General features: G+C 40.2%; 1 protein-coding gene across 1 annotated transcript in view; it reads right to left on the reverse strand.

Moving 5' to 3' along the window:
* stab1 (stabilin 1) overlaps window positions 1-26,680 on the reverse strand; it is a 166,746-nt gene that overhangs the window by 96,446 nt on the left and 43,620 nt on the right. The window contains exons 29-42 of the mRNA XM_039612026.1: window positions 26,274-26,407; window positions 23,426-23,537; window positions 22,904-22,981; window positions 22,643-22,744; window positions 22,396-22,497; window positions 19,644-19,778; window positions 18,283-18,411; window positions 18,142-18,195; window positions 17,676-17,789; window positions 17,284-17,479; window positions 14,489-14,584; window positions 14,341-14,386; window positions 7,538-7,617; window positions 7,329-7,454 (exon numbers count right to left, since the gene is read on the reverse strand). Of these exons, the coding sequence (XP_039467960.1) occupies window positions 7,329-7,454; window positions 7,538-7,617; window positions 14,341-14,386; window positions 14,489-14,584; window positions 17,284-17,479; window positions 17,676-17,789; window positions 18,142-18,195; window positions 18,283-18,411; window positions 19,644-19,778; window positions 22,396-22,497; window positions 22,643-22,744; window positions 22,904-22,981; window positions 23,426-23,537; window positions 26,274-26,407 (1,504 nt within the window). The remainder of the gene's footprint in view (window positions 1-7,328; window positions 7,455-7,537; window positions 7,618-14,340; window positions 14,387-14,488; window positions 14,585-17,283; window positions 17,480-17,675; window positions 17,790-18,141; window positions 18,196-18,282; window positions 18,412-19,643; window positions 19,779-22,395; window positions 22,498-22,642; window positions 22,745-22,903; window positions 22,982-23,425; window positions 23,538-26,273; window positions 26,408-26,680) is intronic.

Below are 26,680 nucleotides of genomic sequence, written 5' to 3' on the forward strand. Positions count from 1 at the left end.
ATATGTCTTTTATTAGTGTTTCTAGGTCACAAAATAAACTTTTAAGATATTTTCAGGCGAGAATGTAGGTGTGTAAACTTCAAATATCTGCTTCTTTTATCAAGACATCCCATATTAGCGACAGTGCTCTGACGACCTCGGTCCTGCCTGACAGCTAGCCGGCTACCTAGCTAGCTGCCGCGACTTGGCTGCAAATGGACAGCGAGGGACTCTCTCTCCTTTCACCTCCCGGTCTCTCGCAAATGCTCACACAGAATCGGAGTTACAGCTGGATGTGGAAAAAATAACTGAGTTGTTTGGTGGTGCTATAATGCGGAGCTACAACAGTGGGCAGCTATCCACGGTGTATGACAGAAAGGACATGCCGCGACCGCCGATCAACGGTGTTTGCTAACGCGGAGGTCAATCATGGATCAGGGAAAGCGAAGGCAGGAGCGTGAGGTGAACTGAATTTCAGGTAAGAAGTTATGACCTGCACTCTATTTGGGTCAGATATAAACCGAGTTTAGGTGTAGTTTATTTAGCAGCAGTTCTCTTACGTGTTGCTGATAGCTGGCTAGCTAGCTAGCGCCGCTAGCATAGTTAGCTAAGCGCCGCTAGCGACCCTTCGTGAAAAAGCACCCAGGCTTGGCTTATATTGAGGCGGGTGAAACTCGTGTCAGCACCCGGTCGCTCGCCGACAGTATGTGTTTTAGCTGGACTTATTTTTCGTTTATATGGGCCGATGATGCTGGAAACCGAAGGCAGGAGCGTGAGGTGAACTGAATTTCAGGTAAGAAGTTATGAACTGCACTCTATTTGGGTCAGATATAAACCGAGTTTAGGTGTAATTTATTTTCGTTGACCTTTTACAATCGTACTGCCACGGGAGTTTATATACAGCTGTGTGCGCACTAAGTTACTGACGTTGGACTTTATTTTATTCATTAGGGTTAGTTCATAGAGTTGCCATGCCATACAAACGCGGAATCGTCCCACATTCAGAGAAAACATTATGATTTATTCTGTCGTTATGAAGCCTCCCTGTCATTCTCTCGCGTGTTGAAACGTCAATCATGAAACTGATCAATGATCGGCTGTTCGCTCTTATTTATCGCGCTAAACAACAGCAGCACGTTTAAGCTTGATCAGCTGTTGTTAGAATTCTTTTGATTTTAATTTCTAGTATCAGCTGATGTTTGCTGGAGCATGAAGATGAAATCAGGAGATGTCCTTACTGAATCATCAGAGCTGAACTGGTGATGGAGAAACAGGTTTACACTTTAGGTGACATGAATGAGTTGAAGGAAGTTATGAGTTGTTTCTGAGAGACAAAGACCAAGCTCCTTTTTGTGTAGCTGACAGCTGGTAACTGTGCAGGGGCGGATCTAGCAAAGCTTTTTGGGGGCAGCTAGGGCATTAACAGAGAAAGGTGGACACAAAGATATACTTTTCTTTCTTACTCTCATATAAAATATTTAGCTTTTATTAAATAGTTATCTGAATCTCACAACCAAAGTTTGTATAATAATACACAAGATTGGCTGTAGACCATTGTTCATAATTCAGAACACTGTGTAAAAATAACAAAAACAAAAAGTGAATGCATGTGTGAAAAGTGGTCCATAATGTAATGCTTCAAAGCGTGTTCATGCAAACATTGTCGGGTCTGCCGTGGTACAATGGGACTTCTGCTCATGAACCTGTGTGCACAGCGTCTGCAAATCGGCGCTGCTGTGAAGTAACTTCATCTTTACACAAAACTGTAAGCTGTCATCTGTGAAGCGTGAGCGGTGTTTGTTTTACCATAGTTCATGGTGGAGAATGGCTGCTCTTCTGAGTTTTGCTCTCTGTAGCCGTATGAATGGCAACTACAGTGATTAGCAGCGGCATAGGCACACATAAAATTTCTTCTGAAATTTTCGCTTTCTAGTTTCTCTTTGCTATTTGGGCTGATTGGGCAAATTTTATGTGGTCTAGACTAGAGTTGGATGTCTCGAGACCGGTCTCGAGACCACTTTTACGTGGTCTTGGTCTCGTCTTGGTCTCGACGGACTTTTGTCTTGGTCTCGGTCTTGGTCTCGATGGACTTTTGTCTTGGTCTTGTCTTGGTCTCGACGGACTTTTGTCTTGTCTCGGTCTTGGTCTCGCTGTTTCGGTCTTCCGTTCTCAAATCGACATAGTGTTCGGGAGATTTGGAGTCAACCATTAGCGGAGCGGGGGTGGCTTACTGGGCTTAAGCCGGGTCATTTTTTCAGAAGCATGGGGCACCGTCGTAAATTCCCCTAATTTTGGTATGATCCGAGCTCAGGCACTAGGCGACTGAGCACAGCACGCATGTGAGCGAGGAGGAGAAGCTGCTGCCTGCGAGTTTGCTGCAGACAGAGGACAGCTTAAGTTTGACCAGGTACCAAAGCAAATCATTCGTACTGAACTAATAATGTAAATATGACGGTGTATCACAAGCGATTGATATCAAACTGATCAGTTGGTTTGCGTTACTTGCTCTTCGAGTGAATCAACAAATGGATAAATAAAAAGCCGAACAACAATGCTGATTTTTAGAGAGTCTTAGCTTACATTTCATATTTTCAGTTGTTACCCTCCACGGCTAAACAAACTCTCTAAATCGGTTTCAATTGTGTACTGATGAACACAACAATGGACATAAGAAGCTTCTTTCAAAGAAAAACTCAGGTAGATGTTATTTTATATATTATGCTTTGTATGTTGTTCAGTATATCTATGCAAAACAAGAGGAATTTCAATACACAGCAGTATATTCACAGATGAAACCAGATATTTACATACACTTTAGGTAGAAAACATAAAAACTATTTTTTACTGTTAAACATTAATTTAGAGTAAACTTTTGTTTTAGATAAATAAACTAATCTTTTGAATTAGTTTAATGACAGAATAAAGAGAGACAGAGCTGTCTATTTTTATCCCTTTCATCAAATTTAGGAGAACATATACACTAAGTTTATTGTTAATTAATAAGAAAAACTCCAGACGATTCCATTCTGAGCTTAAGAAGCTTCTGATAGGTTAGTAGAGTCCATGTGAGTAAATTGGTGGCACAGCTGTGGAAGCATATAAGGCAAAACACAGAGCCTGTTTCTGTGACATGTGAAAATCAAGAGATGTCAACCAAAACACCAGGAACAGAATTGTGGAGCTACATAAGTGTGGCTCAATTTTGAATACAATTTGGTGCCATTTGCAATTAAGAAATACATATAGTTTTCTCTTTACTCTTAAAGTTAACAAATATGTTTTTATATTTATCAATCTAAAAAATAAACATTTAGTCTGATTTGATGTTACAATTAAAAAGTGTTTGTGTTTTTATCTGAAGAGTATGTAAATATCTGGTTTCAACTGTATATTTGATGATGTTGGTGTTTGGCTTGATTGTCAGCACAAAGAGGGAGAGAGAGGAACAGAGAGGGAGATGGAGAATGAGGACAGAACAGAGATGGAACAAGAGCAGGTGAGACACACATGTTAGTCAAATGGTTGTTTGCCAAAACTCATCAGAACATGTATCTAGTACCTGTTTCTTTTTAGATACCATTTGTTACTTTTCAAATTCTATATTTATTAAGTTATGCAGGCTTGTTTGCACAACAAGGCTAAATAATTATATAAACTTTTCAGAATCTAAATAGCGTACTTTGGTAGAATTAAAAAAATAAGTGTAGTGCAGGTCTATGATGATTTTCAGTGCTACTATCATCTAGTTCTGATTCTGGTTCCGTCTTGGTTAAGTCCTAAGTAGTCCTGATTTTGAACTGTTGTAGTCCTGTTTTAATTCCAGATCAGTTCTGGGTCTGGTTGAATTGGGGTTTAGTCCCTGTGTCTTGATACAGGCCCGACTTTGTTCTGCCTTGCTGCTTAATTAAAAACTAGTTTAAGGTGTCCTGCATATGTGATATTTATTTTTTTTTTTCCTATATGAAGTCATTCTTTTTGAACAAAACTCAAAACAGAGCCTAATAATCTTTCAGTCATTTCTACCCTCACTTAATTTCCTTTCGCTGCTCAGCTCTCACACAGTGGCTCAGTTATGCTCCAATCCCTCCATATTGTTGCCAATCACATGCGAGGATATAGGATAATATCATTATGTGAAAAACAGAGAGGGTGAGAGACGCGACAGTCAAGTGGAGCCGTGCGTCTGTCCTCTCAGTAAGTGAGTGAGACAGTAGACAGCGGTGAGGAGGGCTGTGCGAAAGCAAAAACACATAAATATGCCTGACACCTGTAAACGAAGCAGCATCTGGCTGCAGTTTAAAGACTTTTTTTGTCTCGGTCTTGGTTTTGGTCTTGATCTCGTCTCGACTCGGTCTCGGTCTTGGTCTCATCTCAACTTGGTCTTGGTCTTGGTCTTGTCTTGGTCTCGATACCCTCTGGTCTTGGTCTTTGTCTTGGTCTTGATACCCTCTGGTCTTGGTCTTGTCTTGGTCTCGGATTAGGCGGTCTTGACTACAAGTATAGTCTAGACAACCCAAATTGTGATGTCCACATATGTGGACGCCAGGTCCTAGGAGGCTAAAGGTAGGAAGTGACTGGTGACCATGGAAGTGCACCCCAGTGTCCTTCAATGCCAGAAACGATTAAGCTGCGAGGCTAGTAAGCATTTACGTGCAAATGTATTAGTAATGCCTCTTTAAACACTTTCCTGTGATTATTTTCATGTTGGGTTTAAATAAAATACCTTCCTCCACTGGTACTGCAGCCTACTGCAACATGCATGTCCATTTCAGACTTACGAGAGGCAAAGAGTGACACAGGAAGTAGGTGTTTTTTGGTGAGTACTTCTTGAGTATAACCACTGTGATTAATTAACTGATGTGGTTGTTTGTTTTTCCACCTCATTTAACCCAAAGAAACGCACTGGGATGTAAATAGCCCAGGACTGTTAAACCTATGTCAAGCTTGAATCCACAGTAAACACTGTTAAACACTGGAATACCACATGTACTGAGAGTAGATTCCACTGTAGATTTCGTATCTTGCCTCACATATTGTAGTAGTGTTACTTTCCATATAGTGGTGTGTTAGGTTGAAATAGTTAAATGTTGTCATTGTGTCACTTAAATTTGTAAGTCTTGGGTTCAAACTGTATGATCAGACATTCTTCTGTTTCTGTTCCCCTCCCCAGCCTGTTGAATGGTGAGGGGGGGCTATAGTGTAACTGTAGGCACATCCTATGTGAGGGTTCTGCTTTCTTATTTAGTGAGGATGTTTTACTTCCTGCGCTTTATCTCCTCACCTGTGTTTGTATATGGTAAAAGCTAAGCCATATAGAGGGGTGAGGGGAGATGACCCTTTGCTAGCAGGAAGTCACACAAACGCACACACACCCATGCATACACACACACGCAGTGTTTTAACCTTCTGTGACCATAGGTTTTTTTTTACAATGGGTGTTTGTGTAAACTGTGTGTCACAGAATAAAAAGGTTGCAAGCGGGGTTTGGGGTCGGGAGACCGAGGGCAGAGTGCTGCCGTCCGGCTCCCCTTGCTATGGCATGTGAAAACCGATCGATCGCTGTTCTGTCTTGCTTTCTTCACGGGAATAAGTCTGAACTAGCGGGGCTGCTGAGGCGCAGACCCAACACGGTGTACTGAACATGAGTAATCAATGTACTATGTCCGTATGTATGGAAGGTGTCGCTCTGACACCCTGAACCATTTCTGTGCACGCTTTGAAACAGAAGACTGGCAGCAGAGAGACGATCTACCTTTCCGGGCTAGAGGAGCAGTAACAGCCTCTTCAGGAGAGCTCTACACTGAGGAAAGCCAACACCAGCAAGGCTGCAAGGCTGGACAGGGTGTCAGATCAGTCTGTGACATGTGAAATTTGCTGACCAATCTGTAGTTTCTCCGGGGTTTTTTCAGCCAGTTTCAACCTTTCACACCAGGTTGTTATAGTCCCTGTCTGCCGCAAATCTTTCATTATTGCGTCTGTGTCTAAGAAGTCAGCCGCCACCTGCGATGTGATTACTGTCCTGTTGCACTGACCTCAGTAATTATGCAGCACTTCAAGGACATCATCCCTGCTGGTATTGAGAGCCATTAGTTCACCTACACAGGGAACCAATGCACAGAGGATACAGTCTCAATAGCGCATCACACAGCCTGGCGTCACCTGCAACTTCCTATCACATGTGTTAGGATGCTATTCGTTGACTTCAATTCTGCCTTTAATACAGTTATCCTGGATAAACTACCACTGAAGCTTCACAACATGGGGTTATCCACTTCAATGTGCTCCTGGATCAAGGACTTTCTCACCAGTAGGCCTCAGGTGGTGAGAATAAGGGTCTGTACATCATCCACTGTGTGCTCAGCCCAGCTCTCACACAACTGTAGTGCCATTCACTGTTTAAATACCTTTGTGAAGTTTGGAGACGACACCACGATAGAGGGTCTCGTATCAGATAATGATGAGACTCTCTACAGAGAGGAGCCCCTGCACTTGCGATTACTGTGTTCACATCTGCAGCAACGATCCAAACCAGGGGTGAAAACCCAAGTTCAATTTAGACGGACTAAACAGCAAAGCTTTGAAAGCACGGCAGAAGAGGGAGAGCTGACACAGGTGGAGAATCCAAGATGACAAGACAAAGACAGGCTGTAAAAATACCATTAATGCTACATCCAAGGAAAAGGAAATAAAAACACTTAAGAGGAAGTGAAAATGATAGTCATGGAAACATAACAGGAAAATGTGAATCAAAGAAGCCACAAAAATAACTTACAGGACCAGGGTTTTTAGCCGTGCTGTATTTTTTGACCTGTTTCTCGTCTTTGACCTTTTTCCTGGAGTCAGTGTTTGAGAACATGGATTGATGTGTTTTGAATTTACTGAGATTTGTTTTGTTCTTGTGGTTGATTTTGTCATCGTTGTTTGAAATAAATAAATAGTGTAATCGTATAGGAAAACTGTAACAACTTAGACCTCGCCTATGCTTGTATTGCATCATGTGTGCAAAGGCAATTATATGAAATAGTTAAATCTATTGCCTATTATATACTTGTTGTGTTTTTGAATTCTGTTTCACCGGGTGTATTTTTAACTGTAAATGTGTGTACTACCCACAGATTTTGCTTTTCAAAAACACATACAGACAAAACCTTCACTACTAGCCAGAACTGAGTACACATTGGCCAAAAAACAGAGGAAAAAAGTTTGGGACCTTCATCGATTCTTCGGTCTGAAATCATTACTTGAAGGATACTTCAGCATTTCCAATAATGTCTAAGAGCTTTGATCTAAAAAACCTCTTGGTCTTGGTGGATTTATAGAGGTCCAGGTTAGGGGTTAGGACCACATACCAAGGCAGACGACCCCGTCTCCAGTGTACCCCTGTTTACAGGTACAGGTCCTCATTCCTGCTGCCACTTTGGTACAAACGGCGAACTCTGAGCATCCTCCGTTAGACTGGCTGCACAAATCCAGCTCTGAGAGACAGAAAGAGAAAGATGAGGAGAGCGTAATCACACTAAAAGACAGGTTTAATGACTGTGTGTGTGCATGTGTTTGCCTTTGCAGTAGGTTCCGTTTCCTTCATATCCAGCCGTGCACACGCAGACGGCAGCTGTTCCCTTTGGCCCTGTTATGCAGCTGCAGCAGAAAACAAACTGCTCAATATGTGTGTCACATTTTACTGAAGCTGAGAGCTGTGACTAATAATTTCTATCATTACAAATCACATTTGTGAACAGCGCCCTGCAATACTGTTTATATTCTGTAGTTTTCTTCGCATCATTGATCCTATTACCAGCACAGAATTGAATTTCTAGCCTAACACATATCTCACTCGTCGGTGCCGTGGTGCTCCACTGTTGTCAAAAAAGGATTAAAAACACTCAGTGAGCCACTGTTACAACGGACCACATGTCCTTTCATTACAATGAACACACTATAGACTCAATCTCACAGACTAGCCCCATCAAACAAACTCACAAAATGGGCCAACCTATAATATTGGTTCCTATAAACTCATCCATCATATAATAAAAGCATAGCTCTATAGATTTTTTTTAAACACATTTTCAACATTTAGGGCAATGCGATAATGAAGTGTCTGTGTATTTTAATGCTAAAAAAAATACTAGGAAGGTGGTCATTATCTTATGCCTGATCTGTCTATGTTCATGTAGTCCTTCAAGCTGAGCCTTTCTGATTTTATCTTGTCCAGGTCTGAAGCATGACATCTTATTATTTTAAAATCAGATATCACCAATGACGGATGTATTTGACTGATAAACCAAGGGCCCGGTACGCCCATAGAGATTTATGGTCTGTTTTACTTTACCCAGATCCTTCATTCAGAGGGTTCGCCCCCTCCTGGCCATTAGAAAGAATGCATGTTTAAGGCACTTCTACATGGTGCCTTAAACCAGCGGTCCCAAACCTACAGGCCATGGACCAGTACTGGTCTGTGAGTCGTTTGGTACCAGGATGCGAGAGTTGAAGCTCAGGTGTGAAACTTATGGTTTTCAGGGGTTTTATCAGTTTTTAGCGTTATTTTTTTTAAAATCGTTTTTATCGTAAACTCGGTTTCCCTGGTTCTTTTCCCATGTGTTATGGATAAATCTTTTATTCGGTACCGGTACTGGTTTTATTTTGTTGTATTTATCCGTAACACCTTAAAGGCAGGTCCGTGAAAATATTGTCAGACATAAACCGGTCCGTGCCGCAAAAAAGGTTGGGGACCGCTGCCTTAAACTGTCTTGTTTAAAGTTTCAATCTGTGCTAATATTGCTAATATGCATGATATTTGGGGAGAAACCAACCACCTAATCACCATGTGCTGAAAATTAAATGCTAATGCTATGACCCAATTTTATTGGCATTTTTTGAGCTTCAAGCAGTCATTTTGACTATAACAATACATATACATCTAGGAATTGTTAAGGTTCAGAAATTAAGGAGAGATACAGGAGGAAATCCAAAATAACAACCATTGATCCGGCCGGGTGAAGTCAAACGATGATTTTAATGGACACACGTGCGGAGAGAGGAACACTGTCGCAGACAGCATTGATCTCTGCCCCAAAACTAAACAGGAATGGTTTTATACATCAGGGTATATTTCTTGACGCCCCCCTCATGCGTCATCAGATACAATACATGCATACATCAAATCAAAACCACAATGACTTTTAACACAGTTTAAAAAGAACATTGTCGGCAGGTGCATCCTGTCACCATCCTGCCCGCGCTTATCTGTCTGGAACATCAGGCACACGTTCTGCACAAACTGTCACTCATGCCGGCACAATTTTGCAGTTGCAAGCAAAACATGATTAAACTTAAATGATTCTCTCTAACTTGTATGTGTGTGTATGTGCTAACCAAATAGGGTGCTAACCACAGTTGCACCCTATTTCACCTCGCCGACTAGCTCCTGACCTCTCACCAGACAGAGAGACAGAAGCCACTCTCATATATGTAATAACCGAACTGAAACTATGTATATGTAATCTACTGAATAAATGTTTTAATCAAGAACCTCTACTAAAAGCTTAATCAAAAGATATAGATACATAAAAGATACTAAAGAATAACCTGATTGTTCATAACCTGCTCAAAATACTTGCACTCAGACTCTGCTTTCGGTTTCACTTTTGCAAAGCATGGCGTTTCCTGTCAGCCTGCAACCCAGTCTTTCACCCACTGACCCTGGACTTCAGTGTAAGAGTATAAAAACATTCAAAAGCATTTAGGATTATAGATTCAACTCCACAGTTTAAAGTGGTTCTAACTGCTCCTATACTAAAGACTACTATGATACCAGTATGTTTGAACATCTGAATGCAATATCAAAACTGTTATTAATGAAATGGTAATGATGATTATAAAAAAATAGCAGCAAATAATAGCAGCAAAATATCTTCCTACTCCTGACAGAATCAAATAATATATTGGTTCTGTATGAAAGAACTCCCCAGAAAACCACTGTATGGACCTATATTATCAACAAAAATGTCATGTTCAGAAGCACAGACACCCTTCACTGTGTCTAATATGAAATTTTGACCCCTGATTATATCTCAGTTGATTAGGTAAATTATCTTTTACTTTAAATTTTAATTGGAAGCCTGTAGGGTTTAAATAAATAAAAAAAGGAGGAACTCCAGCACCTTGGAAGCAGGTGAAGTTGTGCCAGGATTTTTTGCTGGGTTTAAATAAATCCCTGAATAATTAGCATTCCAGTTTTTTCCTGTATCAAATTACAGATTTAGACCATCCTTTGCCCTCCTGTATCCCTGCTGCATCTGGCAAACAGGAAGCTCCTGTAAATCTCTGCCTTTATCCAGCCACTTCAGTCAGCAGTGAAATCATCAATAAATGTAATTTCACCATTTCCACTGGCAGCAATGAGAGAACCTCCAGCATTTTTGACAAAAGAGTTGCTGCTTTGGGTCATGAGCAGTTCTTTTCACTCCTTCCATGACAGGGCTTTTGTGGACTGTAGCTTGGCCTGCCTGTTTTTGTGTCAAGGTCACAGAGTGCCTCAGGTGTATTCCTCATGTGTCTGGCAGCCCGGCCCTCCCCTCACTCCCCCGGAGCTCTGATTGCTGATCAGCCTGCACACCTGCTATCCATCAGCTCATCAACTCTGCAGCATATCAAGCCTGGTTCTTCATCACTCATCACCAGGTTGTTATTTCAGCCAGTGCTTGATAAAAGTTCTTCACCATCACGAACTCTGTGCATTTGACTCTTGTGTTGATTCTGATTGTCGAACTAATCTGCTACCCATCTCATGTGCCTGCCAGCCAAACCAGACATGATCTCACCCCCTGCCTTCATCTCCACTCGGCACTAGTTCCCCACCCACCAGCTTCCCTCAACCCTCCCCTGCTGTAATCCTCCTCCACCTCCATACACCTCCACTCCCTGACTGCAAACAATAAACTCTTTGTTATTCCTTCTACCTTCGATTCTCACTGTTGATCCTAACCTCAGGAATGCACCCAGGTGTGTGTCGGCGATCTCACCCAGATTAAATAAAAACAAAAAAAATCACACTGGCAGCAGAAAGTTTAATCTGTATGGGGTATTTTATTTTGACAATTGTCTTGATGTTTCTGTGTCTGACTTCCTGTTTTTCTAATCTGGTCTGAGCAGCTTAAACCGCCTCCGTCACAAACAGACGTGGCGCATATTTTTAGTGACGGAGAACAGAGAACTGCTTCCAAAATACGCTGTGATACATCTGTCAGGATGTGGGTGCAGAAGGGACCCTAATGCAGGACAAAGTTAAACAAAAATTATAAAAGTATTTACTGGCTGATGCACAGTCCAGAAATAAACAAAGTCTGCAAAATGGGAACCAAAACCACAAAGCAGAAATCTAACTAAACACTGAGATCTAGGAAAACAGAAGCAACATAAGCAGTACGGCAGGGAGCATTAGCAAACGATCTGACAAAGTCAAAGTCAAACACTGGACTAAGCAGAATATATACCTTAGGGACTAACTGGGGATCAGAAACAGGAGGGGAATGAGATGAAAGTAAAAGTAATTGAAAAAACTTGTAAACAGTGGACTAACTAACTTAATAACAAACGGCGAAGCACCAAAAACTCAAATGACAACTAAGCTAAGAACTAGAATAGGAACTGATGCTTAAAATAACTATGGAGTAATAATGAAATCAAAACAGGAACTGTTGGGTCTGTTCCCACAAACCCCGCTAATTCTAGAGACTTATTCATCATGAATGAAAACAAGACAGTCGGCGATCGATCGATTACTTGCGCAAGGGAGGCCTCCTCCGTGTCCAGCATGAAATGACCCCCGATGAGGGCCTCCTCTCGCTGGCTTTTATTGACAAACTTCAAACAATAGTTTACAAAACACCTCCCCTCGCAACCCCCTTTGGTTACAAAGACAAGGCACTGTATGTACGTATATGCAGGTGTGTGTGTGTGTGTGTGTGTGTGTGTGTGAGACCTCCTGCTGACCAAAGGGTCGTAAACGCAGGAAGCTTACATCAAAGGAAGTAGATCTTCCAGATAGGATGTATCTGCTATAAAACCTCCCCCAACACAAAGTGGTTAGAGGTGCTCAGGATCAAAGGAATAGCTTTGATAATACTGCTTGAACTAAGACTGTACAAATTTAAGAAACACAATGGCAACATTCAACAATTAGACCTAACAGGAACGCAAACTTCAACCAATACTGATCAAAGCTCTAAAACTCAAAAGCTGCAAACGAAAACCCACACAAATATAACAGCATCTGATCGACTCACTAGTATGTTCTTGAGTAGATATGAGGGAACATTTCCTGGTTTAATCATGAGGATTTTCCTGGAAAACTCTCTTTCATGGCTGACAAATAACGGCAAGAGAGGGGGTTGTTTTATTGCCACAGAACGTATAAAAGACTGATGTAGCTACTGTGGTGTCACCCACAGGTTTGTGAAATCCTGTTTTGAAGCTTTGAGATGAGATCTTGGCATTTTGAAACCAGATATTGCAACAAGGGGTGGATCTGACTCTGAAACGACACACTCACTAGCTAATTTTGATTTTTTTAGTTTCGATTCTAATTATGCAAACTGCAGAATTCTTACCCTTTCACTCCACTCATTTATTAGCTGAGGGTCCATTATGTTTTTCTTTTTGTTAGATGGCATCATTTGATATTTTTCTGACATCTCTTATCATTTCTATGCTGATGACATTCAGCATATGACAACTAAGCTAAGAACTAGAATAGGAACTGATGCTTAAAATAACTACGGAGTAATAACGAAATCAAAACAGGAACACAAACTTACAGCAGGGCTGTATGTCTTTACAGCCCCAACAGCTTTGACTTTGACTTTGAATAGACTGTCCACCTTATGTGACTGTTTACCCCAGATAAGTGAGAAGACTTATGCATGACTATCGTTCCTCCAGAAATATATTAAAGAATCAGTCAGACTCTTGTTTGTTTTTGCTCATCTGCTAAGTCTGTGTTCGTAGTCTTGGTGTAATATTTTATCCTTTGACTCACATGAAAAATGTATTTCACATTACTATTTCTTTCTTTTAAGGAACAACTCCAAACTTCGATCTAACTTAGCTGAACTGGAGAAAACGTTTCATGTATTTGTGTCATCGTGCTGAGATTACTGTATTGCCCTGTTTATCATCTTAGGCAAATCATCACTTTCACACCTCCAAGAGAAACAAAATGCTGCTGCCAGACTCCTAACTCCTTAAAGTGGTAAGTGAGCTCATAGTTCTCTGGTTTTGTACTCTTCACACTAGCTAATAGCTGATTTTAGAACTTCTTTAAAAATACTAAATAGGTTTGGCTGACTCTGTGAAATCTTAGAATGACCAGATTTTACAAAATCAATGTAATGTTTTATTCAACATCATCTGAAACCACTACTTAGCCCATAAACTTGCCTGGATAGAGTTTTCAGAAAACGGATCAGAGGGCAGTTTTCCAATAGATTTCTACAGTACTGCAAGTCTTTTGGCAGCCACAGGTATCATCCCCTGGTGCCCATGAAAAATAATGCTGTTTTCCAGCACTTGCAATTTGGATTCAAGTTTTACACCTTGAAGATTCGTCTGTCTTTTATTCTGCCCATAGCTATTGCTTTGCAGTCATAAAATGGATTTTGTCCACTTTCCAACCTCAGAGACCTCTCCAGCAAGACCTCTTAAGGGATGTAGAGTAAAGAGTAAAAAGTGAGTAGCCCTGAAAAACTGCCAAGGTTCAATGCTGATTGGTTAAACTCAGAACAAACGTCATATTCTTAAAACCAACAACCTAGCAAAGGCAAGATAAAGAAAAGCAGACCACCAGTGTCTTAAACACCAACATCAACCAGCAACATTCATTTACCATCATGCCTGGCACAAGCAGAGAAAAGGCAGCTAATAATCTAATAAACAACAACAACAACAACCATAATCATAATACTATCACTAATTTCCCACAGCTTTCTCACATGGAGCCTGCAGAAAGAGCTTCATCCATGTTCCCATTACTATGATGGGAATTCTCTGTTTGGACAGTTACCTGTGGTGCTCTCACATGAGCTTAATTGGACATCCCACAGACTTTAAAGTGCATAGCTGGCAGGTTAAAGGCTATATGCATCTGCAAAAATGCCTATAATGGAGATTAACCCCCTTTTGGACCATGTTATCAAAACCTGACTATTAATAAGGTATGCAGAATTAAAATTTAAGCCTAACTGTACTGGATAGCACTGAGTTCATACAGAATATTATGATCAGTCAATATAATATTTGTTGTTTTTTGTGCTTGTGCTGTTACCATCATGAAACACAGCAGCTGAGGACACATTGACTTACTTGGCGTTTTCGTCACACACACCTCCACAGGCGTCATCTTTGATCTCTGAGACACACACACACACACACACAGAGGTTTCAGGTGATGACAGGTCAGAGAAAATATGCGTGGTTAAAATGTAATTGTTCCTTTGTAAAGCCGTCTTACCTAGAGAGCAGGAGGCTCCTTTCCAGCCTTTATAACACACACACCTGCCACTTCCTGTCAGACCATCCTCACACTTCCCATTGGCGCAATTACACTCTGCAACACACACAGTATAACTCATAACTCCCTCCTTGACTTTATTTAGTAAATGAAGTGTTAGTCACAGGTTTGTTAGCTTTATGAGATGTTTTTGCTTTGCTAATAACAGATTTATTAGCAAACTTGAAGCTGGTCTTCTCTGTCCTTGCTGCCTGATCAAAGCATCGAACCCCTACAGCTATTCCTGCAGTATGGATGAGTTTTCAAGCAAAAATACCATTTGATTTTCAGTTGTGGCAAACCTGTAACCTACTAGCTTTGCCTGGTGAATGTCTTGATGCATGTTCAATCATCCAGAGAAGGAAATCGCAAAAAGTTGTTTCTGTTCATCAGGATATCGCATTTTCAGTGGGAGAAACTTTTTTTCACTTGTGTTTCAGTCACTGAAGCAGTGGAGGTAGTTCGTAAGAGGTTACAGGATGACCCCAACCCCAGCAACAGGACCACTCTCAGCACCAACCAAGTGTGTTTGCTTTTGGAACTATGTCTTCATTCCAAATATTTCACATACAAACGTCAGTGCTACAGGCAGAAACACGGGTGTGCCATGGGTTCCCCAGTTTCACTCATTGTGGCTAATTTGTACATGGAAGAAGTGGAAAAGAGGGCTTTGCTATCTTACCCTGGAACACCACCAAGTCATTGGTTCAGGTATGTGGATGACACCTGGTTTGAAAATCAAATCTCAGGACGTACCACAATTCACTGATCACAGTAAATCGGTGGACCAACACATCAAATTCACTCGAGGGGATATGAAAAATGACAGGTTAGCCTTCTTAGACTGTGAGATTTCCATCAGTAAGTCTGTCAGGAGACATTGTGAACTGTAAACCTATGCATATGGATCAGTATTTAAGGTTTGGCTTTCATCATTGATTGGAGCACAAACTGGGTGTCATCGGGATGTAACACAGAGCAAACACCATCTCCACAGACAGAGCAGCCTTGAAACAGAAGAACATCACATCAAGAAGGCCCTGAGTAAATGTGGTTATCCCAGCTGGACATTAATCAAAGCTGGGAAGGCGCTTAAAGAAAGCTCCAACCGATTCAGGAGAGAAGGACAACTGCTGCATAAGCAAAAACCCGTAGTGATCCCGTATGTGTCAGGAGTATCGGAACAGTTGAGATGCTTTTTCTTTATAACCGCGTCTTTGTGGCTTTTAAACCCCAAAACATGCTGTGCCAATAACTGGTCCACCCCAAGGATCGGGTCACCTGACACAAACAGAGTAACATAGTGTACGCTGTTATGTGCCAGGAGGATTGCCATAATATATACATCAGGGAAACCAAACAGCCTCTGGCTGAACGGATGGCACAACACAGAAGAGCTACCTCGTCCGGCCAGGACTCCGCAGTCTATTTATACCTGCAGGCCAGTGGACACTCTTACAGTGACACATCTTTGGACAGGGAGGAACGCTGGTTTGAGCGCGGAGTCAAGGAGGCCATTTACGTGAAAAGGGAAAGACCATCTCTGAATCGAGGAGGGTACATCTTTCGCCATCTTACAATGCTGTGATTGCAGCCATTCCCCAACTCTCTGTGAATGGTACTCATGGCCATTGATCAACTGTTGTTGATCAGTGATCAATAATCAATGGTCATGACAATTTGCATATTAATGATCAAGAAAGCGGCCTCACTAGCCCATTGTTTATCAGTGGTGCTAGTTTTTAGCACTGAGTTGTTCTGTCATTTTTGCTGTTTAAAGGCAGTTGGCAAACAGCTTATAGGTGCTGTACTGCCAATTTCTATATTTTTTAAGTCACATGATTGTAGTCCAAAGTGTTGCATAAACAACAACATCGCCAAGATTATGTCAATTAGAGGTTCTTAAAATCACTGTTCATTCTTTTTTATTTAACTGCCTAGCCCCAGTTTTAGGTCAGATGTAAAAGGACTCAAACCTTGCAAAAAGTTTCACTTTTGTCTCATCACTCCACAGAATATTTTCCCAAGAGTCCTAGGGATCATCAAGATGTTCATTTGGCAACGATCCTTTATTTTCCTTTTGGTCAGCAGTGGGTTTTTCCTTGGAGCTCTCCCCTTGATGCCATTTGTCTAGATTGGCGTGAAGATGAAGGTGCTCAGGGTAGAGCTGTTTACTCCTCCACATTGAAAGGAGCCAGTCGAGGTGGTTCAGGTATTTAACTAGGATGCCTCCTTGATGGCTACTAGGGGAGGTCTTTGGTGGAGGTCCAACCTGGAGGAGACCCCGGGGCAGACAGAGGGCATGCTGGAGATGTCTCACAGCTCACCTCAGTGTTTGCACAGGAGTGGGGGAGGGAGATCTAAGATGGATGGATCCTTTGTTGTTTTCACAGGGCCGTTAGTATTATAGATTTTTTTTAGCTGTGTAAGACTGCGTCTCAGAAGCTCAGTTTTTTTAATATTCAGAAGATGGGGACTAGGAAACCCGTTAGCGCTTGAATGATTTTATAAATAGCCCATAAATTATGATGTAGAAAATCCAGCAAACATAGTTAAACAGCATTGATTTTGACATGTCGAGTTTTGTTTGTCTGTTCTCCACATCTACAGTCAATACACCCAAATAATTATTTAGCTGTTTTTCCACTGTCACCGGGTAACGCCCACTTGTGACAAATATAACATATATGGCAGACAGGAAATGCTTCACTCTGTGTGTGTGTCTGTGTGTGTGCGTGTGTCTGCATGTTGCTCACTGGAGGAGCAGTTAACTCCGTATCTCCCCGGCTCACAGTCCTCACACGCAGTTCCATGGAAACCCTCATAGCACTGGCACTCGCCATTACCATGGTTACCATCATGACACACCCCGTGATTGGAGCACCAGCTGCCGACATCTCCGGGGCATTTGAAGCACTCGTGGCCATAGTAACCGGGGCAACAGGAGTGATCCTGCAGGGCAGACACATCCGGGACATCATTATTATCATTATTATTATTATTTTTATTGAATTAAAAAAAATGTACACAATGTTGTGTTTATGTCAGTGATGACGGGTGTTTCTAGCTGATTATTATGCATTTATCAGGTTTCATCAGACCCTTATGAAAAGAGCCATAATGTTTATGGAAAGACGTTTGAGCAGACCATAGTGGTCCGGAGACATTTGATGAGACAGCCCGGCACAGACTTCCTCCTGGATCCGACCCGCTTCCTGTACCTACAGTTGGGTTGCATGTTGGCTGGAAACTGTTTTTTGATCTGCAGCATAAAAATTACACAAACATCAAGAATTATCAACATAAACAGGCAGAGGTGAATAAAGGATTCTGAAATGCTAAAAAACACTAAACAAAAACCCCAATGACTTTATGAACCTGCATAAAGAGAAAAACACAAATTTAAAGCTGTTTTCATCTGACAGCGTGTGACAAAAATAACAACAGCGACACACGTCATACAATTAAAACCCTGCTGTAGCCCTTTCAGGCCCCTTTTGTAAAGTCTGAATGTGTTAATTTTGGGGTCATTTGTAAAGCTATTAAAATTACTTGTGGAAAAGCTTGAGTTTCAGTTATTATGTCCACCCCAAGAACTATAACAGTTTTCTTACTGGTTTGTGATAGAACAGGCATCGGGGTGGTCCATCACAGTCTGTACATCTTCCCTGGAGACAGAAAGGAGGACAGAGAGGCTGGAGTAACTGTGACAAACAAACAAACATCTATCCATACCTTCCTCTCTCTATCCTTACGTTGACCTGCAGGTAGGTCATTTTGCTGCATCTGTTGCGGCGGACTTTAAGGACCTGAGGGAGCGTTATGATGACTCCGTTCTGGGTCACTGTGACGCTCCCGTCAAGAGGAATGTCATTCACAACTGTCTGGAGTTCAAGAGAAGAAGAAACACATCAAATTTTTTACGATGAATCTTTTACAAAAAAACAAAAATAACGATCATCTTAGCTTAGGGAGTCAGTCGACAGTGGTTCGACAGGAAATAGTGTTGTTGAGCAGGAGTTCAAAGTCAGTGTAATCCGTCATTACACTGACTTTTTACTTGTCAATTAAAAGGTCAGCACATTCTGAAGGAAAACTCCGCCATATTGTCTATTTTATTCTAAATTTGATTGTAATTTATAAAATGAAAATAATGCTGCACTAAATTTGACTTAAAACTAACACCTGAGACCAAAAACTAATGAGGAAAACACTTACTAACTGAACAGATCAAAAAAGCAGCAGGTACATTTTCCCACAGAACTCAATGCAATTGGACTTAGTTTTGCAACCAAGAGATGCCCTCTGCTGGCCATTAGCGAGAATGTCCATTTTTATGCCGTCTACAGACCCGTCTATGGTGAATATGTTCTATTTTCCATTCTATTATATTATATTATATTACATTTTCCAATTTTCACAAATTTCAACATCAGCAGAGTCTAATCATATTTCTCCCCGTGGTTACGGAGCCACTCATTCCCTGCTGCCTTTTCTTCCTATGTCGCTGTATGTCTCGTCTTACCTTTTTTAAATCTGCTAATTTGCCTTCTGGATGTTTAAGTTTTAGCACTCACTAATTGTGCTCCACATGACAGGAAAAGCCAACAGTGGATGGAAATTACTGGTGAGGTTACATCAGTAATGGTAGAAAAATGGGGCTTTATATGGAGCTGGATAAAAAGCTCAATACAACAACCCAGGCAGAAAATTATTTCAGTTTTTATTACGTGACATTATTGTGCAGCTCCTGGCAAGTTACAAGGTTACATTACCTTAGTTGTCGTTAAACTAAAGTATTTAATCATTTTATACTTTTACTGAGAATTTCTGGGAAAAACACGACCTAGACTACTTTTGTCCTTACAGTTGGTTTATTGTGTTACTACCACTGCAGTGTCATGCTGCTGTTTCTTTAAATTAAGAGGTCTCTTAAAAATGACAGCAGCTCTCATAAATCCTGCTGCCTAAGAAGATCTTACTCATTATTTCTTCTATGTTGTCAGAAATATCATTACTGTATATTTTCTTTGAATATAATGGTATAATTTTGAGGCTGTATGACCCACCCCTAGTTGCATGGCTGTTAAGCTGGTGTCAGTGCAGTTATTGTTACCTGGTTGTTTTTGTCCAAGTGGAACTGGACCTGGTACTCACTTCCAAGCAGAGTGCTTTTCAGTGTGCCATCAGGCAAGCGGTCAGGGAAGAGCAGCTCATTAAGAATCACATGGTACTTGAACACATCAGAGTCCTGGACAGATGGAAGACAGAGGATTTATTTATAGCCAGACAGGAGATGCAGTGGATGATCTCACCAGCAGGAAGAGAAAATAGGAGTGGACATTATGGTCAACTACAAAAAAAATTGTTAATACGACAAACATTTCACTTTATACACAAATTAGAGTTTATTTATAAACAGTATCTAAGTATCTAAGATAAACTCTTAGCAGCCTGTCTTTAAGATGCTGTAGTTCAAACACAGCTACCGTGGCCCTGAGAGGCCAAACGGACTGCAACTTAAGAAAACACCAGCAATAAGAAAAACGCTGCAAAAGCACACAAAACACAACAGAAAGAGGAAAAAACAAAACAGAAATAGGAAAAAACAGATTTCCAAAAGCACAAGGGAAGTGTTTCTGGGGAGACAATAACTCGACGGACCAGTTGCAGGAAACAAAAGATGCTAAGAATTGCGCTGGGAGACACTTAAAAGAAGTGCAGGATCTATATCGGTTTTGTGAGGAAAGAAAAGGTCAGAGTTAAGTGTGTTAGCCTAACTATTAGCCTAAAAATCCATCATCAGTATTATATGAATCGTGATAAAACACACCGACCATGTTTTGGTTTCTTGCAACTGGTCCGTTGGGTTATTGTCTCCCCAGAAACAATTCCCTTGTGCTTTTGGAAACTTGTTTTTGCCTATTTCTGTTTTCTTTTTTCCTATTTCCGTTGTTGTTTTGTGTGCTTTTGCAGCATTTTTCTTATTGCTGGTGTTTTCTTAAGTTGCAGTCTATTTGGCCTATCAGGACCACCGTACACAGCAGACCCATATAAAAACATCCTGTGCTAAATTAATATATAGCCTGGTTTATAGTCATCAATTCTCTTTCAGATCTTTCCTTCCTCTCCTGACAGGGAGATATCTGACACGAAAAGGTGATTCATTATTTTGGTCAGTACAAACAAACCAACTTAGTACCATTTCTTGCTGGGAATGCTCACTTCATTTTTGCGTTATATAAAAAAGCTCAATTATTATTTGATGTGGATGTTTGTAATGTGTGTCAGTCTGAATTTCACCACTTTATTCGTTTAGGTTGCACAATCCACATGTTGTGATGCCAATAAATGTTTTCACATAGTTCACATACGTAAATAATATTAAAAGTACTTTTTGTAATTTCTCTCTGCAGATTTAGGGTTAATGTTCACCACCAGGAGGTGCTGTGTTACCAGCGTTACTGTAATCTGATTACTTTTTTCAAGTAACGAGTAATGTAAGGGATTACTATTGCAAAAACGGTAATTAGATTACTGTTACTTTCATGTAGGAACGCTGCGTTACTGCGTTACTAAAACCGTGATTTTTTGCGAGAATGTCTCATGACAGTGACGTAAGCGAGTGCGACGTTCGTGACAACAGCTGTGTGCAGATCAACAATGGATAATATATCGAGTGCGGGAGAGAGTATGAGCATGCAGCGTTTAAAGCGTGGAAGTACTGACCTTACTTTGAGTTTGATTCCATAAAAAGTGACAAAAACATTAGTGTCCACTGTTCACTGCGTGGGAAGAAAACTTCTTTTTAAACCCCTAAACTTCCAAGCAGGCACCGAGTGCGCTACGACGTAATGTGAAATTCACAGAGAAACTCGCGGATTCTTCCACTGACCGCTGGGGCACACCTGCACCAGGGTAAACCTCCACCTACCCCAGTCCTGCTTTATAGGTGAAAATAGAGCAACAGGGCCGCTGAGTCTTTGATTTTATTTATTTTCTGCTGTGTTTTACTTGCATCTATTTGAAAGAGTGAGTGTAAACACAAAAACATTTTTTATTTTATATGCTGGAATGTGCAGAAAATAGGTTTAAATGTTAAACAAATTTTTTCCAGTCAGAGAATGTTGCATATAATTTAATTTTTGCTTGATGCATAAAGTTAAAAGATTAAAACTAATAAAACAAGTTTTAAAAAGAGACTTTTCCATTTGATTACATTTTGTATGATGGATTATGCAGAAAAAGTAGAATTGGGCTGAAAGATCTATCGCTTTATCACCTATTCAGGTTGTAAATCGTGTTTTTAAAAAGTAACTAAGTAACTAAGTAATTAATTACTTTTGAAAATAAGTAATCAGTAAAGTAACGGGATTACTTTTTTGGGGAAGTAATCAGTAATTAGTTACTGATTACTTTTTTCAAGTAACTTGACCAACACTGGTTACCAGTGGATGAATTGAAATATTTTTGCATGTATGCTGCCATTTAATTTCTTTTTTCGCCTTTCCTCAGTTTCTCAAGAAGGTTTGCCTTTTTTTGTAAATAGGAAATTAAATGATAGTTATACTGACCCGCTGTACCAGTTAATGGCTTTTGTGCAACTGGTGTTACACAAATACAAAGCCCAGATGTTTTTCAACTCAGCTGATATTCTAACACCTAAGTATGATCTTTACATAAATGTTTTTGGACATAAACTAAGAGTGGTTGTTCCTTTACATTTTGTTAATAGATTTAGCTCAATTCTGAAATGTATAAATACTTTAAAGGTTGTATAAAACAACCTTTAAAGTATCCATTTTCTTGACAGGTTTTGGAGGTTTTGCAGAATAGCAGCTGTCCACTGAATTATATCATTGACCTACCAGGATGGAGGTGTTAGTCCTGCTAAGATGCTGCCTTATAGCCTCATTTGTTGGCAGCAGAAGTGTAAATGACTCAGTAAGATTTGAAGACAGGTTGTACATCTGAGAGAAGACACACAGGAAGTTAATTAAATGTAATATTATTATTATTAATAATAACAATAATAATAATAATAATAATAAAACAAGATTAAAAATGTAAAAGGATTACATCTTATCACATGATGCTGAGATCAGACAGACTTACCAGCACATACTCTCTGAAAAGCGTGAAGTTGGAGGAGGAGTTTAGGAAAGCCATAAGTGTGGGAGGCTCAGGTGGGAGGTCTGAGAGAGGCGGAGCCAGAATCTGACAACAGACAGACAGAGAGAAAGGTACTCTGCATGTGTACTTGGATAGAGAGTAAACTAATCTGCTAATAATGTTATTTATTCACATCATTATTTGCTCTGCATGAAAAAATCTGTATTTATTTCTTTTCATTTCACTGTAAAGATTCATGTGTACCTTGTCTATGATGTGGAGATAGCCATTGATCGCAGGTAGGTTGGGGGTGAGAATGGATGCTTTTCCAATTTGGATGACCTGAAACACACACACACACACACACACACACACACACACACACACACACACACACAGGCCAAAAGGTAAGGTACAATAAAATAGATCCGAAAAAATAATGATACTGACTGAAAAGTTATTTTTTCATAGATTTTCCTATTAAAGAATTAAAATGACTGAATGATTTTGAATGAATGATTGACTGAATTTCTTGAATGATTGAAATGATTTTTCTCTCTAATTTTGTTAAAGTATACTACATTTGTCTGTAAGCGCCAGTTTAAAGAGGATAAAATGCAAATCATTTCCATAGAATGTAGTTACATTTAACATGAATGTAGTGACATGAATACCCTTGTACACCTGCAGTACCTACATCAGGTGAACCTTGTGAACACAAAAAAATCTGAGTAAACCCACTGGAATGTGTAGTCATGTGGTGAGACACAACTGGCCCCCTCTTACCCCACTGCTGTTGCTGATCTCCCACTGAGTGGGTACGTTTAGGGTTGGCAGCCTTTTGCCCACCATGCTGCCCAGATCTTCCACAGAGTAGATCCCCTTCAACACGTGTGCCCTGCAACCAAAGGGAGCAGTAAATAAATAAATAAATAAAAACAATTTCTCTAAAACACACAGCACGCTCCAGGATGCTTTCAGCAAAGGACATGTGATCCATCAGATCAGCAGTTCCTAATTTAAACAGTACAGAAATGTTTAATTTTTCCAGTCTTTCAGATGCACCACCAACATCTTTACTGACACAACGATCAGTGACGGAAACGCTTATTTGAACTCCTGCTGAATTTGTAAGTTTGCTCAATTAAAGAAGAACTGGTAGTTTCATTTTAATTGAGAGAAAGAGAGAATCCAGAAATATAGAAGAAAAAAAACACACACTACATGAAAGTTATAAGTGGACTCGCATGTCACTGAATGAAATAAGTAATTCATCACCTAGCAAAATATGACTTAGTACTTGGCGGAGAAACCTTTGTTGGCAAGCCAAATGGTAACTTGTAGTTGGTCACCATGTTTGCACAGATCTCAGGAAGGATTTTGGCCCACCCCTCATTACAGAAACTTTCTAAATCCTTTAGGTTTCTTGGGTGCTGCTTGGCAACTCAAAGATTCAGCTCCCTCCACAGATTTTCTAATGTGATTCTTCAGATTTTCAAATGTGCTTCATGTTTTTGGTCATGCTGAACGACCTATCCCATTCCAGCTTTTTAACAGTATTTTACAGACATTTTACGGTACATGGCCCCATTAATTGGCAGATCAATGCAGTGAAGTCTGGTCCTGTACCCTGACCAGAAAAACAGCCCCAAAGCATGATGTTACCACTTATGTGCTTAACTGTGGGGATGGTATTCTTTGAGTGACCCTCAGTATATCTCTTCCTCCAAACACAGCAGGTTGAGTTGATTTTGGTTTAATCTGACCACAGCTCTTTGTCTCAAACCTTCTCTGAATCATTTACATGTTCATTGACAAACTTAAAACCGACGTGTACGCGTGCCTTTTTGGGAGGGTGGCCTTCTGGGTGCTGCAAGATTTCAATTATGTCACAGTGAGTAACCACTGGTGTTCTTGGTGTCTGCGGTTGCTACTGCCTTCAGATCATTAACAAGCCCCTCCCACATAGTTTTAGGCCAATCCACCTTATTTCTCAAGATCATCTTCACCCCATTAGGCAAGATATTACGTGGAGCTCCAGACTGAGGGTGATGCCTAATCACATTTCTATTTTTCTTCTATTTTCTATCATATCTGAATAATTTTTCAGTTGTCGTCTTCACACCAAGCTTCTTGCTGATGGCCTTGTAGTCCATTCCAGCCTTGTGCAGGTCTACAATATTGTCCTCCTTAGATAAGGAGTTAAAATCAGGAATCTCTGTAATTGATTGATTGTAATATTTTTGCCACATGGGCATAGAGCCAATCTGTGGGAGCCAGAATTTTGGCTGGGTTATGGAGGATTTCCATTTAGTTAGGTCTGCTATAGGTGAAATGCAACACCACTTAATCTGGGCGACTGACTTTTAAATATCAGTTGGACAATGGGGAAGAGGGTGATGGGCTGGAGCTTCATATAATCAATAAATATTATGCTATACATTTAAATACAAAGATCAGAGATCGTAGCGATAGCAAATATCCATGAACACTATACTGATACAATACCCAAATACTTCACATACCGATCTGTGTAACAAGAGATTTAACATTAAACTGTGCTTCTCTGTGGCAGCTCACCTGCCTCACCTGTTGTGAAATACTATTGGCTACTGACTGATTATCTGTATGTGTTGGGTATAACTAAATAATTAACAGTCACTGCTGCTGTGTCTTATGCACAAATGGATCTCTGTCTTTGGAGACACACCTATGGATCATATGAAGATTCAGGTATTTAATAAACTCAAACAGCTGTAAGCAGTGTGAAAAGATAAGGTAAGGTAAAAGCACATCGCACATGCCTAAGGCATGATAGTCGGCAATTCAGGTAATATGTGGAGTAGTATGTAAATGTGGGCACAAAGAGAATACATTATGGTTAATGAGTACAAACTTTGAATGGTATAAAAGGCTCAGACGTCTTATTCTGCAGGCTAATGTGGAGAGGAGGTGCCTTTTAAGCAAAGTAAGATTTCCTCAGGCTACATGCTGCCCATATCTGCCAAATATCAAGTGAATTATACTGTATCCCTTTAAATCATTCTATCTCTGTGATTCATTAAGAAAACAATCATACAGACCTTAAACTAGATTGTGGTGTTAGATAAATGAGTCACTGTCTGTAGCTGTCTCATGAAATTTACAATGGCCTGGAGAAAACTCTGGAAATACTAATTTCCATACACAGAGATTCTCTGTAACTTATCATAATACCCCCGCAGTCTCCTGTGAGCTGGTTTAAAAATCACTTTAATTTTTATATCGCACTAAAACACAACAGAGTTTAAAGACAAGCATATTACTATATAATATACAAAAAATAAAACATAACAGCCAAACGAAAAAACAAAGAAGATTAAAATTAAAGATTAAAAAGAATAAAATGAAAAAATACATTAAAGTACTGTTTAAAAGAGAATCAATACAAAATCAATATATTCAATATAAAATCAATATATTACAAAGTCTACAAACAGAAAAGTAAACTAAATTTCTAAGTTAGACTTTGTGCTAAGTTGGCTCCATTTTTATTTTGTGTTAGAAACACTGATTCTGTCACACAAACTTCATGCACTGGCATGCTTTGTGTGAGCTCAAGGATCAGTTTTAATGTGTGTGTGACTTTACTAACCGCAGGAAGTAAGGCAGGTGGTGTCGGCTGTTCCAGAATAAGTTGTCAGCTGTACTCATGTTCCTGAGAGCGTCTTTAGTTGGCACCAACACAGTTAAGTTCCCATTCAGGTCCTTAAAGGCAGGACTGAAACTCTGATCACACAACACCGTATACAGCTTAGTTATCATTGGAGCAGAGTAGTTTATGAAAACAATGAACAGATGGACCTACAGAAGCTTCACCTGTGTGAAAGGTAACATTCAGCCTGGGTAGGTGTCTAATTGTTTTGGCTGCCTTGACTCCATTGGCTGGGATTTATTCATATTTTTAACTTTTAACAACACCTTTGCCACTACAGTGCCATGTACAACAATAGATGAGAAAACCATCACACAGTTGACAAAACAGCAATTTCTGTAAAGGCT

The sequence above is a fragment of the Oreochromis aureus genome, linkage group 5, assembly GCF_013358895.1.
Source record: "Oreochromis aureus strain Israel breed Guangdong linkage group 5, ZZ_aureus, whole genome shotgun sequence".
In the NCBI taxonomy this organism is placed as follows: domain Eukaryota; kingdom Metazoa; phylum Chordata; class Actinopteri; order Cichliformes; family Cichlidae; genus Oreochromis; species Oreochromis aureus.